Genomic DNA, 19,106 nt, shown 5'->3' on the forward strand with positions numbered 1-19,106 from the left:
TCACTACTTCGTCCTTCAATGTCACTGTTACGCTCTCCTCGTCGATCCCGATGAAACAACCTTTTCTTGGCACAGGCTCCCAACGCTAACAGATTTTTCTTCATCTCCGGAACATACAACACTTTCTCGAACCGCACAGAATTCCATCGACCATCGACAAAAGCTTCGAGTTCGATATCGCCCTCTCCCTCGATGTTACACTCGTAGCCGTTACCGAGTACGACCAAGCCACCAACACCCGTGCGGAGATTTACGAACCACTCACGCCGATAAGTAAGCTGACGAGGAGCCCCGCTGTCGCCAATCCAGGTTTCCTTCTTATCGATCTCGAGTAAGCGTCGCACTTGTTCGTCCGAGATACCGACGCGTCCATTCGACGTCGTCAATCCACCATTTTTCACGTTCGCCATGAGCACAAACTTCTTTGTTTCATCCCCATCTTTGGCTTTTCCCCCACCACTGGTCTTCCGAGGGCAGTCACGTTGCAAATGGCCTTTTTCGTGACACTTAAAACACTTCATGTTTTTCAGGTCCTTCTTTGGTTTCGAGCTCTGCGTTTTTTTCTTCGTACCGCCGCTCTTGATCGCGGCCAATACCTCGACTGCGTCACCACTCGTCACATGCCTTGATTCCTCGCGCACGAGTCGCTCTGTTAAGCTTTGAATCGTCTGTTTCGCACTGTCGATATTGTCCCACGCCGTCTGAAACCCGTTGTAACTCGGTGGCAAACCCGAAAGAATTTTCGCCATCACGGTGTCGTCGGGCACTACTGCACCGACATTTCTTGGTTGCAACGCCATATTTTTAATTTTCGCAACATGTTGCACCACCGTATCACCCGATTCCATTCGATACGCGTGAAACTTATTTAGCAAATGCAACTTGCTCGACGACGACGTTTGTTCGTACTGTCCAGACAACGCGTCCCACATTTCTTTCGCGGTTCCGCACGTTATAAGAGAAATCAACTGCGACCTCTTGATCGACGTCGAGATCAGCACTTTCACTTTCGCATCTTTCTCTTCCCACGCGCTCTTTACCGCCTCTGTGGCCTCCGCCACCGGCACGTCCAAAGCGTCCACGACACTATGCACTTTCGCCGCTCGAAACACTGCCTTCATCTCAAATTTCCACGTTAGGAAATTCGAGCCATCGAGCTTCTCGACGCGTCTCACCGAAAAATCGTCCGACATTTTCGTCTAGCAACTTGACGAAAAATAACTGATTTATACACAATTCCTCTCGAAACGTCCTGGGCCCATAACCTGTTGGGATATTTCGGATGAGAAGGAAAAGGTTTCCGCATTAATTAGTTGACGATAATGTTTGGATGAAACTCGATAATTAACTTTATTGATACATAAACAAACAACGTGGTTACTCGCTCTCCTTTTCCGGAAGACTAAAAAAAACTCTACGCACATCCGTGCACACCAGCGCTCCTCTCGTCAACCACACACACTGCACCTCCCTTACAGCGCACGCAGGCGCGGGAGATACGAGTTTGATAAACTCACTTTTGCAACAATAACGTCGGCTTGCGTTTGCAATAAGAAAAAAGGGTTTATTATAATATCGTATATCTAGAGACATGTACTTGGGAGCGGCCGTGTTCTCGAACTATCTATTGGAGCCCCGTGCTCAATAACGATAGAGCAAGAGTTGTAATCACGCATGCGCAACTACACATACGTTTACGAGCAACCGTGTGCTCTGAACACTCTCTTCAATAAGCTAGGTGGTTCTTTGGATTCCGTATCTTCTTCTTGTTTTTGTCTAGCTCAATGTAATCTGAGGCTGATTGTCAAAAAAAGTCGAAAATGGTTTCACCGAGTTGATTCATTTTTTTTCAACTCATTATCGAATTTTTTTTGCACAAGTTGTAGTTTACATCTTGTTTGATGAAAATATTATAGTGGTCCCCAACTTTTTTGAGTTTGAATCAAATATAAAAAAAAAAAAACTTCGAAAATGAGGGAATGACAGATTTGTGAGGGAATGATTTTTAATATGATTTCACAATACTTAAAAACTCTGTAATGCACTAATTATTTTATTTTATAGCAACAATATAATAATTCAACAATTTTTATTGTAAAACTATAATAATTAAACCCTTAATGTAACAATTTGATTGTCACGAACAAAACACATTGATCTTTAAAAATAATATCAATAATAATTAGTTCAAATCATTTAAATGACAAAGTTCAAGTACTATCATCAGTCTAAAATTTTACTTATGTTTATAACATAGTGAACACAAGTACATATTTTCATAATAAAGACTCAAGTTGTAGAAAAATAATGAAAGAGAAGAACATACATTGCAATTTCACTAATCTAATATTATCTATCAGTTTGTGCAAACTAACCGCAGTTAGCTTTAGTTATTTTTACCTTCTTAAAGTTTTCATTTTTTTATCGACTTCTTCATCAAAGTAACAACCTCTACTGAGTATCTTAGGGGGTTGAGTTACTTGAAGTAGGTCGGGCCAAGCATAAAGTTCTTCATCTTTAACTATCGGCCATTTCCAACATTTCAATTCTTTCTTCATACACCGTACTAAAGCCCCATCATCAGATAATGAAAGAATTTTACCAGGATAGACCTCGTTATTTGATGTTATAAGGGCATGATCACCAACTTTATATTCATAGGTACCCTTTTCAGGAGGAATAGTTTCAGAAATTTTCACATCGCTTGGTACTTTAACGTCTTTTCTTTTACGTCGCGTTGATACTGCAAGTTTGTCCTTACTCAATATATCAGAAATTTTGTAATATCCAAGATGAAAATGTTGGCATTTTCCAATGCAGTCAAAACAAGATAAGGTTCTAAATTCAAGCACATTATTCGGAACCACAAATTGTCTGATTTTTTGAGTGCCAGGAAATGTAGAAATATAACTAGATTTTTTTATCAAATTATCTGCTTTATTGATTTCTGCTGTACTTACCTCAATAAGCATTGTTGAGGGACATTTTGAACTCAAAACATTTTTAAATACATTTAAATCTGTCACATCTTTTCCTTCAGCCACGGCTTGATCGGCAAACCTCTTTAAGGTGCCACCAACACTATCCGGTGCTTCTTTGCCATGCCCAGGCTCAGAATAATTCCAAGTAAAATTATTTATACCTGGTAAAAAATATTTTAAATGATGAGAAACAATGTGGAAGATAAATTCGTTTTTGTATTGGTTAACTGGGCTGTCCCTCAGAAGGTGTACAGTATGGATGTTCGGTCTATGAATTTTAAGCCAATCGAATATTGGTTCAAGATGAGCCCATACTGCTATTGAGTCATGTCGAATATTATTGGAAAGAGTACAGAAAGATTGTACTTTAACAGTATTATCAGAATTTTTCAAATATAACACGCCAGTATGCAGCGTGACTTGCTGCCGACCACTACGGAAGTGAACTGCTTGAATTTCTTTCCTGTATTGATTTCACTAAAATCAATGTGGATAAGCACTTCATTTGTTGACAAATTTTTTTTTAACTGTGTCATCACTTAATCTGGTACTGATGTGCAATATTTACAGCATGTAGCAAAAATGATTTCAATGTATCTTCTAATACTAAAATTAATGCTTTTAAAGTAACAGTTATTTCCTTCTTCAGAGGCTTATGCACTGTTTTCGTCTTACCATATTTTTCACACGTTGCATTTTCATACATGCATTGTCGATAAATAACAGTTTTAGTAGCTTGCTGAAGGTTGTATTCTACAGCCTTGTCTTTACAATTTATACATTCTCTAAATAAACATTTGGTACAGTAAATATCACATGTTATATCTGATAACAAACTTAGAATGTTATTGTTAGATTAGGTTGGAAAAACGAGTTTCACTTGAAGAATAATTTGTTTAATTTATTGTATAAACGTATTGAAAATATTATAAATCTTTCTGTTCTCAAGCATGCATCTAGACTAGACAAAAAAAAAAAAACGATGAAAGAAAAATGCGCGTCTCTCTCGACCGCAGCGCTTTGTGCGGTGTGTGCCAGAAATGCACGTCTGTACAGTCGGTAACAGAAACATGCTTAACTTAACTAGCTTTAACACTACCGCCGTTCGCATGTTTCTCGTTCGCCGTTATCATGTTCAACTTATAACATAGATTTCTGAAACGGTCTCGCGGCAGCGCTTTTGTAAATATGTCCGCTCTTTGGTTTTCAGATGGAACGTATTCAACTACGATTTCTTTTTCGTTCGCTTTTTCGCGGATGAAGTGAAAGTGAACATCTATATGTTTCGTCCTTTTGTGAAAGACTGGGTTTCTGACTAGTTGTATTGCGCTTTGATTATCGACGTAAAGTGTTGTCTCCTTGTCGCAGGGCCATCCGATGTCCAACAATAACTTTCTGATCCAGACTAATTCACGAGCAGCTGTTGATTCAGCTATGTACTCGGCCTCTGTCGTGCTTAATGTTACCAGTCTTTGCCGCTGTGATGACCACGTTATGGCTCCGTTTGCAAGGCAGAAAACGTACTTCTTAGTCGACCTTCGCGTTTCTAGGTCCCAGGCGTAGTCGGTGTCCGAAAAACCTATCAGCTTCGCTTCGCTACCGCCGCTTCGATACTCGATGCCATCATCAACCGTGCTTTTCAAGTACGCGAATATTCTCTTTACCGCTTGCCAATGAGATGAGTTATGTTCATTTAGGAATTTGCTAACCGCGTTTACCGCGTACGCGATGTCTGGTCTTGAAACAGTTGCTAAAAAGATCAGAGAGCCTACGGCTTCACGATATGGCACGTTGCTTATTTTTCCATCGTTTTCTACAACTGGTACTAATGCTGCATGCGGATCTGCTGGCACGCTCACCGTTTTCGCGTCTGTCATACCGAATTTCTCGATTATTTTCTTTGTGTACGCGCTTTGACGAATCATAATTTGACCTGTTTCTCCGTTACGTTCGATCTGTAAACCAACAAAAATATTTGAGTCTCCGATCGTTATTCTAAAGGTTTCACTTAATCGTCTGATGATTGTCTTAAGGGGGGAGCCTGCTACAGAGGCTTCAAAAAGTCTATTTTTTTTTTTTTTTTTGCATAAATGTCTTCCCAAACTATCCAAGAATGTGTCCCTAAAATTTCAGACGAGAATTCGAAATATTTTCGGAGTTACAGAAGAAATAGTGAGCAAGCGTCGAGTAGGTATACGAGCGGTTTTTTGAAGTTTTGAACCAGTTTTTGAAGAGTCTGAACCAGTTTTTTGAAGAGTCTGAAGGGTAATTCTATGGACAAGGAATCACTGATTAGCATATTAATGCGGTAAGTTCAAGAAAATTATGATTTTTTATGTACGAAAACTTTGACGCACGATTTTTCGGTTTTTCATTTTTACGATTTTTCCTAATTGGCGGGAAAGATTGGGAAAAAACTAAGCGTCCTATCGAAGCGAGACAGTTTGCATTGTACTCGGGATTAAATTCTCTTCTAGTTGAACCTAAAAAACCTTAAGAAAGTTAAGATTAACCCACTTTTTAAACAATCTAAAGTGAATTTTTTTTTTTAAATTGCGAAAAATTGTTGAATTTTTCACTTTTTGTTCAATTTTCTTGGATTAACTAGAAGCTATACTATTGAGAAGTAAAAATTTTTTTGGGTTCTTTGTTTCAGATGGAAATTGCGACTGCACCTTTCCCGCCGCACAACTAATGCACACTCGAGACGCCTCGGTGAAATGCTTGTACCAGGCATAATATGACATATATCTTAATGAAAAAATTTAAGAAGACTGCTGAAATATATAACAATAAAACCTGGCAGTTTCGTTTCAATCGGATATTTCTTTCCTTCCCAAAAAAAATCCTTCAAAAAATCGATTTTGTGAAGCCTCTAAAGCAGGCTCCCCCCTTAAGGATCTCTGCATTGTCTGAGGCTACTAGCCTGTCATTGATGAACAGTGCCAGATCCACTTCGTGGGTTTTAACCTTTCTGGTAAACACGCATTTATCTGCTTCGTACTCTTTAAGATTAAATTCACTTAAAAACCTTTTGAATCTTTGATTCCAGCAACGTGGAGCTTGCTTGAGTCCGTAGAGGGATTTCTCCAGCCTACACACGACGTTCCCAGGGTCTTCTTCCAACTTCAGTCCTTCCGGAATTTTCATAAATATTGTTTCTTCCAGCTTTCCAGATAAGAAGGCAGTTTGAATGTCGAACTGCATTACTTCGAGATTTTTCGCTGCTATTGTAGCTAACAAGATCCTAAGCGAGTTATACCTCACGACCGGAGAGAATGTTTCCTTGAAATCGATTCCTTCTCGTTGTTGGAAACCTCTCGCGCACAGTCGAGGTTTGAAGCGGTGTGACTTCCCGTCAACGTCTGTCTTCCGTCGAAAAACCCATTTTGAATCAATCAGTTTCATGTCTGGTGTTTTTGTTACGATTTCCTACGTACAATTGTCTTCATGAGCTTTAAATTCTTCATGGATCGCACTTGCCCACTGCGTGGCTTCAGTACTCTTCGTTGCTTCTTCGTATGTTAACGGGACCAGATATTCGGCCACTTTTGCATCGTGTCTGTACCTTCTCGGGGTTTGAATTGTATTTCGATCTCGCAGGACTCTTTGATCTTTGCGTTCTTGCTCGTTCTCTCGTGCGTTACCTTCGTTGCAGTCTTCTTCTCGTTCTCTGATATTGACATTGTTTTCTTCGTCGTTAATCTCGTGCTCTTCTTCGTCGTTTTGATGTACCTCGTTCCTCGGGAGAAATATTTCATATTTGTCTTCTTTTTCGTTTGCTTCCACCGACGCGACGGCGACCGAATGTTCTCGTTGAATACGACGTTTCGAACGATGCTGACCTTCCTCTTTTCGGGATCGTATACTCTGTACTTTGTTGTGTCTTCCGTGTATCCGACAAAAAACTTCTTGGCTGCTCGAGCGTTGAATTTTTGGGTGAATTATTTTGGGGTGTGTGCATACGCATCTGTTTCAAAAATTCGGAGTTGTTTTAAGTTTGGTACCTTCCCAATCCAAGCTTCGTATGGCGTGACAGCTCCCCTCGTCCACACGGTTCGATTTAACACATATACCGCGCAGTTTGTTGCTTCCACCCATAAAGTCAGTGACAGATTTTTTGCGATGATCATTGTACGGGCACTTTCAACGATCGTTCTGTTGTCACGCTCGGCCTTACCGTCTTGTTCCGGATTGTAGGGTGCTGTTGTTTCTCGTTTCATACCGCACTTTTCAAGGAATTTATCCATCTGCTCGTTATAAAATTCTCGGCCATTATCGGTGCGGAGTGTCTTCATTTTTCTTCCGAATTTGTTTTCGATCATTCTTTCGAAAATTTTAAACTTTTCGTATACTTCGGATTTTCGTTTCATAAAGTAGACGTGCCTGTAGCCGGTTGCTTCGTCTTTAAGGGGGTCCTCTAGTTTCTCGGCTGTTTTTTTATGGCTTTTTCAACAATTTTTTACGGGCAAAGCATCGAAATAATCAATCTCATTGTTTTTGCATAATCTTTATCAACATTTAAATGAGCTTTACAAATTTTTTAAAGTCAAAATATATAATAGAATAGCAGCTATAGTGGCCGACAGGAAGACATCAAGTAGAAGAGGTGCTTGACGGTAACCAAGATTGCGGCTGTTCTGCTTATCTGAAATCAAAAAACCAAACGGCATTTTAATCTTTATATTCAAGACTAGCGATTGAACTAGAGTGAATTTTAAATTACAAAAATTGACATTTTTATACACTTTTGAAAATTACATTCTATTTTTTACTCATTTTTTCTTAAGTTTTTCGCTCGTACGAAAAAAACTATCGAAGCAATCATGATAATTCTAGTTCAATCGCTGGCTTATAACATATTAAAGATGCTGTATAAATTTGAACAAGATCGGTGCAATAGTTTCTGAAATATCGTGGTTACCGTTTCGAAAAATGGTGTTTCGAGAAAAACGCGTTTGAAAGTTCGCGCATGTGATTTATACTAAAAATTCCATCTCACCGTCAATCTGCTATGCCTGGACCATACAATAGGCCTTCCTCTTCTTCTTCGAAGTCACGCAGAGCTGCTCTGTCTTCTCTTTTCGCGATTCGGGCCTGTTTTACAACATCGCTCGTGCGCCTTTCTGAACGGTCGATCCGAGAGCTATCACGCTGTTGAACATATCCTTTAACTTGTGGGCCGATTTTCACTCCCATGGTTTCCAAGGTCTTCAGGATAGCTTCGAATCCTTCGTTGAAGATTATGACAGCGAGAAACGTGGCGATTTCAACCACTTTTGGCCCAGAATGGAGGTGCTTCGGAGCAAAAGTCCAGATTTTTGGGCATGAATCTATTTCTTTTCTTTCTCACACTTGAACGCCATAGAAATTTTAAAGCCCAATCCTCGTATATCACGTTGATGGAAAGTCACCGTACTTTTGCACTCTTTACAAATAACAGCCGAAGAAATGGTTGAAAATACACTCACAAAATTCAAAATACAATACAAAACAGTCTGTTCAACGCTCACTTCAAAATTTTTATTTTGACGAAGTTTCGTCGCTGACGCCGATGTAAACGACTCGTCTTGTTCAAAAGTGTGTCGGTTGCCTGCGAATTTTCGCTTTTTAGGTCGATCGTAACGAGCCGGGGCGTCTCTACTTCCTTTCTTGAACATTTTGAAAATTATTTTCAAAAAATCAGCTACGTGCGACTCGCAAGAGAAAATATAGTACGCTTCGCAACTGCCACAGCAAAACTGAACTAAAACTTCACGGCGTCTTAGTCAATATTCGAAAGCGTCTGTCAATGGTCTCGGCTCCCCTTTACTCGGGCCTAATTCACAAAAGGTTCAGGTAGCAGTTAGATTTAGGGATATCAATACAATGGTCAGCGCCGCTCGGCTTTCGGAGCAGCCCGGCGCGCGCTCCTGCTCCGTTCCAGGGCTGTAACTTGTGAACCACTTCGAATATCGAAAAATCCTTTGGCACACATTTTCTACACATGTTGTAGATGTGATTTATGAAAAAAAAAAAAAATCGATTTTTTCGACCCGAGAAACTAGAGGACCCCCTTAAAGGTGAGGAAGTACCTTGATCCTCCGACCGAGTCTGTCGACATCGGCCCACAGACATCGGAGTGCATCTTTTCCCCCGGCTTTATTGTCTTGTCGCGTTCCAATTTCTTGTTAAATGGCAGCCTGTGCGTTTTTCTAAACCGTCACGGCTCGCAGAAAACGTCACTTTTGTCTGTGAGTGTGACACCACTCACAAGTCCCTTTTCTGCTAGTTCACAAATTGTGCGCTTCCCGACGTGTCCTAGTCGCTCGTGGCACAAGGTTAAGTTTTCAGTGGCTACATTGGCTTCTTCGTTACTGCCTCGTTTCACAACCTTGAAAAGCATCCGATATATGCCATTGTTTTGCTTTATACCAGTCGCGAGTATTTCGCTATCGCGAGTTACGAGGGCTTGATTATTTGTGAAACTCACGCCGAATCCTTTTAGGGTGTACACTCCGACCAAGAATAGATTCTTTCGTAATTCAGACATGTATAACACGTTTTCGATTCTCGCGTCTAGCCACACTCCGTTGATTAGTTTTTTGATTTCAACCGTGCCTTCACCGGCAATGTTGCAGTTTTGGTTATCGCCGAGCGATACTGTAGAACCCATGTTATCCGACTTGTAATCGGACAGCCAATCGCGTCGGTAAGTCAGATGGCGCGACGCACCACTGTCGATCAGCCAGACTTCACTCTGATCGGCATTCATAATTTTCTTCTTTGTCCACAGCACATTCGCGCTTTCCGCACTTTTCGAGTCCGACGCCGCCGAATCGTCCGTTTCTCTCACGAACGCACAATCACGTGTTTTTCGGGCATCTTCACGTGACTTTCGCTTGTTTCGACAGCGACTAGCGAAGTGTCCCATGCCTTGGCATTTATAACACTGTACTTCTTTCATGTCCCATTTATTTTCAGTCTTTTTATTTTTAGCACTAGTTGATCCTTTTCCACAACGATTTTTGGCTGTCGCAGCCAGCGCTTCCGATGCTTCTACTTCACCGTTGAGCCTTGTGTCTTCTTTTATGAGCCGTTCCTGGAGGTTGTCCAGCGTTTGCCGTGCAGGATCTACGCTATCCCAGGCTACTTGAAGCGTGCTAGGCCGCGCGGTGAGGCTCGCCAATATCTTTGCCATTATCGTGTCGTCCGACACATCTTCGCCGATGTCCTTGAGTTGACTGGCCATCTTTGTTACTTTTGCCACATGTTGAACTGCCGTGTCCGATTCACTCATTCGATATGCGTGGAACTTTTATATTAGTCCCAGCTTATTTAGTCGCGGTTTTCTGTTCACGAATTAGGCACAGTTTGTCCCACATTTCTTTCGCAGAAACACATGATAATACACACACTTGTTGCGTCTCGTCGAGATTCGATAGTATTATAAACTTTGCCGTTGCGTTGTCCTTTATGTTTTTCTTCAACGTGGCTGCTTGATCGTTGCCTGCGGCCGGCTCCGTCCTCGTGCCGTCCACGACGTCAAGAATATTATTCATTACGAATAACGCATTTACCTGGGCTTTCCAGCGATGGAAGTTTGTTCCATCTGATGGGAATCGATATTAAATAATGTATTGTGGAACACGTTTTACATATATTTAAAAGTAGATCAGATTTTATTACAAGTGAGAAAAAATTGTACAGGAAAAAGAAGTGTGTTTTTATAGTCCAGTAGAGAGCGCGATTAGTCGGTGTTAGATTGTGGTGTCCATAGGAAGAGTGGGAAAATTTGAATCATACTTTCCAGCACTCCCGTTATGATTTGAATTTTCCTTTTTTTATACTATTATTATGATGCGAGCATTCTTACTCCCATGCCGTTCGTACAAGTGTCGTGTTTTATGCGAGGTAATGCCTTCGTTGGTGAATCTGCTAGCATTTCTTCCGTTCCAATGAATTTTATTGTTACGTTGCCCTTTTCGATATTTTCTTTGATGAAGTGGTATCTTACGTCGATTTGCTTCGTTCGGGGTTTGTAAGCTGATGTGTGAGCTAGATCAATAGCTCCCCTGGTTAAAATTCCATCAGAAACCAATAGAATATGTAACTGAAATGTATAAGAACTTGACGGGATTCTGTCAGCTTTATCCGCACAAGTGATCCAACATTGAATTTCTGTCTGCATCTATCAGTTTCATGTACGCATGACTATGAATTTCAGACGGTATTTATTGGACTTCTAACTGCTTGACGGCGTCTATCCGCAATTTCATATACAAATTCTATCGGCCTCTATCCTCATTCGCTCTTTACAACAAGCCATCCGCTTCTGTTGGCAATTACAGACAGCCCGTCTGTCCGAATGTGTACGCAGCGCTGAGCAGCGTGCGAATTCATCTGGATCTATCCGCAATCGCGTATACAAATTCTATCGGCTTCTATCCGCATTCGCTACCGACAACGAATAACCCTCTTCTGTCCGCAATCGCGTATACAAATTCTATCGGCCTCTATCTGCATCCGATAGATAGCCTGTCTGTCCGGTTTTCATGTATTATCGACACGATGCGTTTTTAATTGCAGCATTTCAATTTCGTAATTTTCACTCTAAAATATAATACCGGTAAACGGGGAATTTGAGTCTGGGTTTTACATGTCGGATTTCGGGTTCTTTCACCCAACTATAGTCAAGGAAAAATAGTTTTGTTAGCCAAAGTTTTCTTCTGTAGAAACCAGAACGATATTTCAGAATTTAAGAAAAATTACTTTTCTTGATAACTTCAGTTTCGCATTCCGGTCACTTGTATAAAAAAATAAATCATTATTAAATGATATAATTTTAAGCAAAGCGGATATACAGTATTTTTTTACATTTATTTTGTCCTTCGTCAATTCAGTCTTTATTATAATTGTATTGTACTATAATAATCAGTGTACACAAATTTTAACTTATGGTAGGATTTTAAACATCTTGAACAAATTTTAACATCAGCCCTGCAAAGAGTAAATATTGTCTGACAAGTTTATAAACCCTGTCTATGCTATATAGCTGTAAATTTTTTTTGTACATAGTTTATCTTAATCTATGATGCAAGGAGATTTGCAAATATATGTCAAATTGTTGACGCTCAGAAATAGCAGTTTCTCTTGGATATCGTCCATGGGGATTCTTCGATATTCATCGCTTCGCCTTACTCTCACAATGTGCGGTACGTGCAATTCTACAACCACATCAATATTCTGTGCATCGATATAGGTCCGACCATCAACGAGTACAAATCCAGTTATTTGAACTATATCCGTTGTGACCAATTGCACTACGGAATCGTTAGTTTTTTTGTTCGGCCGATATCGTGCGCTGTGAAAAGGGGTATTTTTGAATATACACCGAGCGTATATGACTTCCCCGTTATCATGTACGACAGGTTTGCCAAGCAAAACTACATTGTCAGGTGTTATTGTGCAATTCGAAGTGTGAGGACGGCCGGCAAAGAGACGCTTGCAGTAATTCTGGCTTTCTTCCGAGAGTTCCATGTTTTCCCCCAATTTCCATTGGAACATATTTTTATTGAGGTATCCCATTGCGATTTGATCGTCAACCCCTTTCGGTCCATTGACTTGTTGTTTTAGTCTGTAATTGGCACTCTCAAAACTGAAAGCAGAAGTCGTCCACAACGGTCCTGACGATTTCACGGATTTCACCACATGCAGTAAGCTATGTACATTGAATGTCACATATTCTTTTCCGTATAAAATTTCAAATTCAGCTACGAATTTCGTGAGATTCAGTTCGCACTTATTTAAATCTGCTTCGGAAATTTTGTTTTGCAGAAGTATGAACGAACTGTCTACTAAAAGTGATAGGTGTTCCAAAGCAGCGTCTGGTATGAGACCGTCTAAACAAGGGAGGCTGTAGAATAATAACCATGACTGCCATTCAGAAGCTTTCCACTTGCCTCTTTTCGATAATTTTCTCGGCAATCGATGAATTTCGTGTGTAGGAGTCATTCGCATCAATCTATCGTTGATTTGATTTTGAATGGCTGGGGCCAGATAAATTGGACTCCCGGGAGTTGTCCAAATATCCCACAGAAGTTTTATTACACCGAGTAATATGGCGTGCATGTATTCAAAGGGAAATCCCCACACCATATTAAATAGGAGCAACTGTAACAAAATGCTAGCTCCTTTGACGCCATTCACAGGTTTCCGAAGTCGTGTGGCATTTTCTACATCCTCTTTATGAGACTCGTGTGTTCTCCCGTCTGCGTCTACTTCGCCGAATAAATAGCGCACAGCTCCACGTACATAATTCCCATGAGCATAGCACCAACTACAGCTGCGATATCCGTTATATTGTAACCTGCACTGGACAATAGGTCTTGCCACGGAGTCACAAACGCAACACAGTGGTATTATTTTGAAAGTTGTCTTTCGGCCCATGTCATTTTTCAATTTGAGGCCTCGTTCGGTTAGGTGATTTGCCTGTGAAACGAACTGTTGGAGAAAAGTGTTCATCATGGTAGGACTGGGTTCCTTATTTCCAACCCATAATCCAGCTAGAAGGACGTGCTTAAATCGCAGATGGGGAGGTAATTCATTCACAATTAATAGCAATGGCCAACTGCTTCTATTGGAGCTATTAAAAATCGGCATTCCATCTGTATTGAAGTTGTACGTGAGGACATGATCAGCATTCTGAAAATATTCCCCAATTGCCGCTCTATACAGCTCGCTGTCATAAATGTCTGTCATTACGGTCGGTGGTGCACGAGCGAGCGCAGCGTCTCGTGTTATTAAGTTTTCCATTAGGCTCTCACGGATCTTTCGACTACTCAAGAGTTGCTTAAATTGGTACTTCAAATCAATGTAAATGAACCTATTCGGCGATTGCATCGTCAGATTTTGTAGCTGAAGGCACTCTTCGCAAGTAACTGAATTATTTTCAAATTCCCTTTTTGTGATTGGTCCCAAAATAGGTATTTTGCATGAAGAGCAAAAAAAAGTGTAAGTCATAACATCTTCAGGCGGCTCGTACTTCTTTTTGATTTGGAATTTGCTAATTGACCAATTCTCATACCTTGGTCCGGCCAAACATTGTATCATATCCACCAGTGCTTTTCGGGCCTCATGGGATACAGAAAAACGCATACAATATGCCATGACCATTTCCATAACATCCGACACGGACAGAACAGATTGATCAAACATAATATCGTCGTCATTCACACCGTCTTCTCGCCCGACTCGTTCGTGAGGTTCATCTTCTTCCGAAGTTTCAGAATCGTCAAAATTTTGTAAATTGTCGTGCGAATCGTGGGAATCGTCTGATTGTGAGTCATCAGAATTTTCTACATCGGGATCTGTCAAGTGCTCTTCATCCGACACACAGACATCATCATTCTCCTCATGTGACATATTTCCACAGCAGTCATTGCTTAGATCAGGCTCCATCGAAGATGCAGCAGATGATTGATTAGAATCGGAAACACAATGTGACGTATCATCCTCGGTATTTAACAACATATTCTCGCCCGATCCCACAGAATTTTGATCTGAAAACATTAATTGACTAACAATAACTTTGGCACAAGTAATATAATAACGTACAAAGATTGACGTCCCTGTACTCAGCAGAGCAATGTTGGAGAAACCGAATATAATTGGTACCATAATTAGGTGCTTTTTAGGTGCTAATTAGGTGCCCGATTCAAGAATTTGGTGCTTGATTTTTTAATGAGAAAAAATCGATTATTGCCGCGCGCTGCTAGCGGGACGTCATGCTAGCAAAGCACCCCACGTAACTCGACAAGTACCGGGGTTAGGGAGAAGTACACTACGTACGAATTAAGTGCTTTTTAAGTGCTACTCGGGTACACTATCCAGAATTTCCGGGATTGATTTTTTAATTAGGAATAATCGATTTTTGCCGCGCGCTGCCAGCGGGCCGTCAGGATAGCAGAGCACCCCACGTAACTCGACAAATACCGGGGTAAGGGAGAAGTACTCTCCGTAGGAATTGAGTGCTCTTTAAGTGCTACTCGGGCATGCTATACGGAACTTCCGGGAACGACGTCTTGATGTACTTTCATACATCGTAAACGTTGTTTATTAACACATACATTCTAAAATCACGAGGTACGCTGTATGTATGTATATCAAAATACCAGCAATATTTTTCAATTCTTTCCACATCTCGTTTTTACCACGGCAAAAGTTATTCGATTCCAACCAAGTAAATAACCTTCCGTCTGCACACCTCCGCCACGACCCTCCGACTGCATATAGGGTCAATCTGACCCCAACCGTTTTCCAACCAATTGTATCGTACTAAATGAACCGACTGCGTATTTTGGTGACGGGATGCCATTAGAACAGAGTAGGAATCGGACAATTTGATGACTATGCGTTAATTTTGGTGACTGTCACGAATGTGTATTTGTATGAATCGGTTATTTTGATGACTGGGATTTTTTGGCGTGATCCTGAAAATTCGAAAATTTTGTTGCCAATTTCTGCCCAAGGCGAAACCACAATTGCATAGCTGTGGCTGTTGTGATAGTTTTCCTTTCCCCTGGACTCGCGCGCGAAGCGCGCGACGCCAGTTGCTCAGCAAATTTACAACAAACCTCGTACCTAGGCACCCAAAAAGGTCCGTCATCAGTATATACGATACATGTAAATATATAAATACGCATTATTATTTTTTTTTTTGCACATACAATTGTATTTTACCTATTTTTGGGCACTTCGATTTTAGTATTCTCAAAAATCAACGCTTGGGCCATAAATAAGAACAATTTATTACAAAAAGTGTATGTGCAAAAAAAAATTAATAATGCGTATTTATATATTTACATGTATCATATATACTGATGACGGACCTTTTTGGGTGCCTAGTTACGAGGTTTGTTGTAAATTTGATGAGCAACTGGCCTCGCGCGCTTCGCGCGCGAGTCCATGGGAAAGGAAGGCTATCACAACAGCCACAGCTATGCAATTGTGGTTTCGCCTTGGGCAGAAATTGGCAACAAAATTTTCGAATTTTTGAATTTTCAGGATCACGCCAAAAAATCCCAGTCATCAAAATATCCGATTCATACAAATACACATTCGTGACAGTCACCAAAATGACCGCATAGTCATCAAAGTGTCCGATTCCTACTCTGTTCTAATGGCGTCCCGTCATCAAAATACGCAGTCGGTTCATTTAGTACGATACAATCGGTTGAAAAACGGTTAGAGTCAGATTGACCCTATATGCAGTCGAAAGGTCGTGGCGGAGGGTCGTGGCGGGTGTGTGCAGACGAAGGGTTATTTACTTGGTTGGAATCGAATAACTTTTGCCGTCGTAAAAACGAGATGCTGAAAGAATTGAAAAATTTTGCTGGTATTTTGATATAATACGTATACAGCGTATCTCGTGATTTTAGAATGTATGTGTTGATATACAACGTTTACCATGTATCAAAGTACATCGAGACGTCGATGCCGGAAGTTCCGTATAGCATGCCCGAGTAGCACTTGAAAAGTTCCTAATTCCTACGGAGAATACTTCTCCCTAATCCCGGTACTTGTCGAGTTACATGCGGCGCTCTGCTAGCCTCACGTCCGGCTGGCAGCGCGCGGCAAAAATCGATTTTTACTGATCGAAAAATTGATCCCGTAAATTCTAGATAGTCTACCCGAGTAGCACTTAAAAAGCACTTAATTCCTACGGAGAGTACTTCTCCCTAACCCCGGTACTTGTCGAGTTACGTGGGGTGCTCTGCTAGCCTGACGTCCCGCTGGCAGCGCGCGGCAAAAATCGATTTTTCCTAATTAAAAAATCAAGCACCAAATTTTGAATCGGGCACCTAATTAGCACCTAAAAAGCACCTAATTATGGTACCAATTATATTCGGTTTCTCCAACATTGCTCTGCTAAGTACAGGGACGTCAAAGATTGAGAACCGAAGAAAATATGAAACAATTACAAGCTGACCCTAAAACGTGTCCTATGTCCCATATTCTAACTTGAATTTTATTTCCAAGAATTTAAAAACCGATATATCGTGATTTTTTTCTCACATAAAACAAAAATGTTTCAAGCATTCTAGGCGAGCTGGATATACAGTAATATCCTTCAAATTCTAAGCAATATACTTTTCGAACTCACGAGTTCATAAATTATTAACTGTAATAATAAAAATCCCTAAGGTGAAGTAGTATAAACTCATATGCATCATCCAAGACAAATGTACGAATTTCGACGTTAATAAATTTTTACGGCTCATTGTAACTATAATTATAGCGTGAGCATAGATGACGCAAAAAAAAGATCTTCCACCTTTTCCAACAGAAATAGCCTATAGATGTTCCGCTTGCAACCTGGTATAGGATAAATTATAGGCGCGTGGTATTGGCGTGTGTTAAAAAAAAAATTGCATACTCCACATTTGTACCAATTAAACGGTCTTTGGTTGGACCAATACCTGATGCGTCGACGTCGGTTTCTGGTGGCGGAACAGTTGCATCAGCAACCCAAAATGAATGAGTCCTCGTAGAAACCCAATGTGGTTGGTACTCTGGATCCAAGAACAGTTTGTAACGTTTACGTGGCTTAGGATCTGCTGCTCTTTCATTTTCCATGTTGGAAATAAATATCCTTTAATTTTATCTCGATGATTCACTGGTATTTATTCCAGATTATCGGAGTTAATTACTGTCACACTGAAAATACATGATAATCAAAGGATATTCACGCAGTCATTCACTAATCCGCACGGAAAATTCCGCGATAGGAAATGATAAATCATAATTTAAGTGTGTTATACAAATTTATAGTTGCAGATCGAAATCATATTCATAATAATTCACTTGATAAATCTTTTAATGCAATTGATACTATTTGATACACTAGTTTTTCTATTCTCGATAATTCAATTCCATTTATGAGTGAATGGGACATTCCACCGCAATCATCAACCAATTTTTCGGCCCGAAAAATTAATGCGATTTGCCTCATAATTATTTTCCTCTTATTCTGTGACCCATCAAGTAAATTAGTAGATTCAACAAGCTTCAGTCCAATAGGACGTACCTTTCACGAGGAATGCGATATCCAATTTTTTTGGACAAAATTTGTATGCGCATTCTTATCGCAGATTTCGAGTCACAATGAAAATTGAAAAAAAAAACTTATGTGTGAAAAACTCTCCGATTTTCGGATCCATTTTTTAGTTCACATTGACTCTGCCATAACCAATCAAGAATCACGATTTTTGACAAAACAGAAACAGCGATTTCTTTTGCGCCGCAATGTCTTGTCATTGTTTCGAATTTTTATTCTGACAGTTGAGATTTTTCCAGTCATAAAAGAAACAAATTTTCAGAGTGGGAAGGCTGTATAATATAGTAGTCGCGCGTGAGCTACGATTAATTAATAAAGAACGGTAAATAAAATTCTCTTTATTACAATTGTCTTTATAAATCAATCGTACCTAACGCGCGCGACCGCGTAGCCTTTCCATTCTGAAAATTTGTGTTCATGAGTAAAAAAATCTCAGCTGTTAGAATAAAAATTCAAAAGAATGATACAACATTGCGGGGCAATAGAAATCGTTATTCTTTGACAAAAAACGTGTTTTGGAGGTCGTTTGAGCAGAGTAAATGAAAGATAGAAAATAGTTCCGGAAAGCTGAGAGTTTTTCACACAGAAAATATATTTCTTCAAATTTTTATTGTCACGCTAAATATACGATAAAAATACGCATAGCAATTTTGTCTAAAGAACTGGTTAGCATATTCCTCGCCTGAACATGCAGCATACGACGTCCTATATCGGATTGAAACTTGTTGAATTTACTAATTTACTCGAGTCACAGAAAGTAAGGAAAAAAATTTACGCAAATCGAATTTTTCGAGCCCAGACAATGGTTGATAATTCGTGAAGCGCCCAAATAATATCTGAATATTTCAATCATTCGTTATTGTTTTTCATCCTTATTACATTTACATCCCTGCTATTTAGCATCCGAACCTTAGAATAATCACTATTACCTGTATATAGTAGTCACGCCAGTTCCACTCACGCCAACCACTGTGTACGCGATAGCTCGCTAGTTAGCGAGTTGACGCGTTCTCGTTGTAGCACGCGTG

The 19,106-nt window shown here is 40.2% G+C and overlaps 1 protein-coding gene across 1 annotated transcript; it reads right to left on the bottom strand.

The window, feature by feature from the left end:
• Window positions 1-12,044: 12,044 nt before the first annotated feature.
• Window positions 12,045-19,076, bottom strand: LOC124187846. The gene is made up of 3 exons (XM_046580034.1): window positions 19,008-19,076; window positions 17,441-17,678; window positions 12,045-14,521 (listed from the first exon to the last, which is right to left on the bottom strand). Exons 2-3 carry the CDS (start codon window positions 17,595-17,597, stop codon window positions 12,045-12,047), a joined length of 2,634 nt encoding a protein of 877 aa, XP_046435990.1. The 5' UTR covers window positions 17,598-17,678; window positions 19,008-19,076.
• Window positions 19,077-19,106: the final 30 nt, after the last annotated feature.

This window comes from Neodiprion fabricii, chromosome 1, assembly GCF_021155785.1.
Source record: "Neodiprion fabricii isolate iyNeoFabr1 chromosome 1, iyNeoFabr1.1, whole genome shotgun sequence".
In the NCBI taxonomy this organism is placed as follows: domain Eukaryota; kingdom Metazoa; phylum Arthropoda; class Insecta; order Hymenoptera; family Diprionidae; genus Neodiprion; species Neodiprion fabricii.

What these genes read in the sequence shown, in the direction of transcription:
- LOC124187846 (XM_046580034.1), bottom strand. Translation starts at nt 17,597, where the DNA reads ATGGAAAATGAAAGAGCAGCAGATCCTAAGCCACGTAAACGTTACAAA. An exon ending in AACCGACGTCGACGCATCAG is followed by an intron (nt 14,522 to 17,440) that starts GTATTGGTCCAA and finishes TAATGTTTTCAG; the next exon opens with ATCAAAATTCTGTGGGATCG.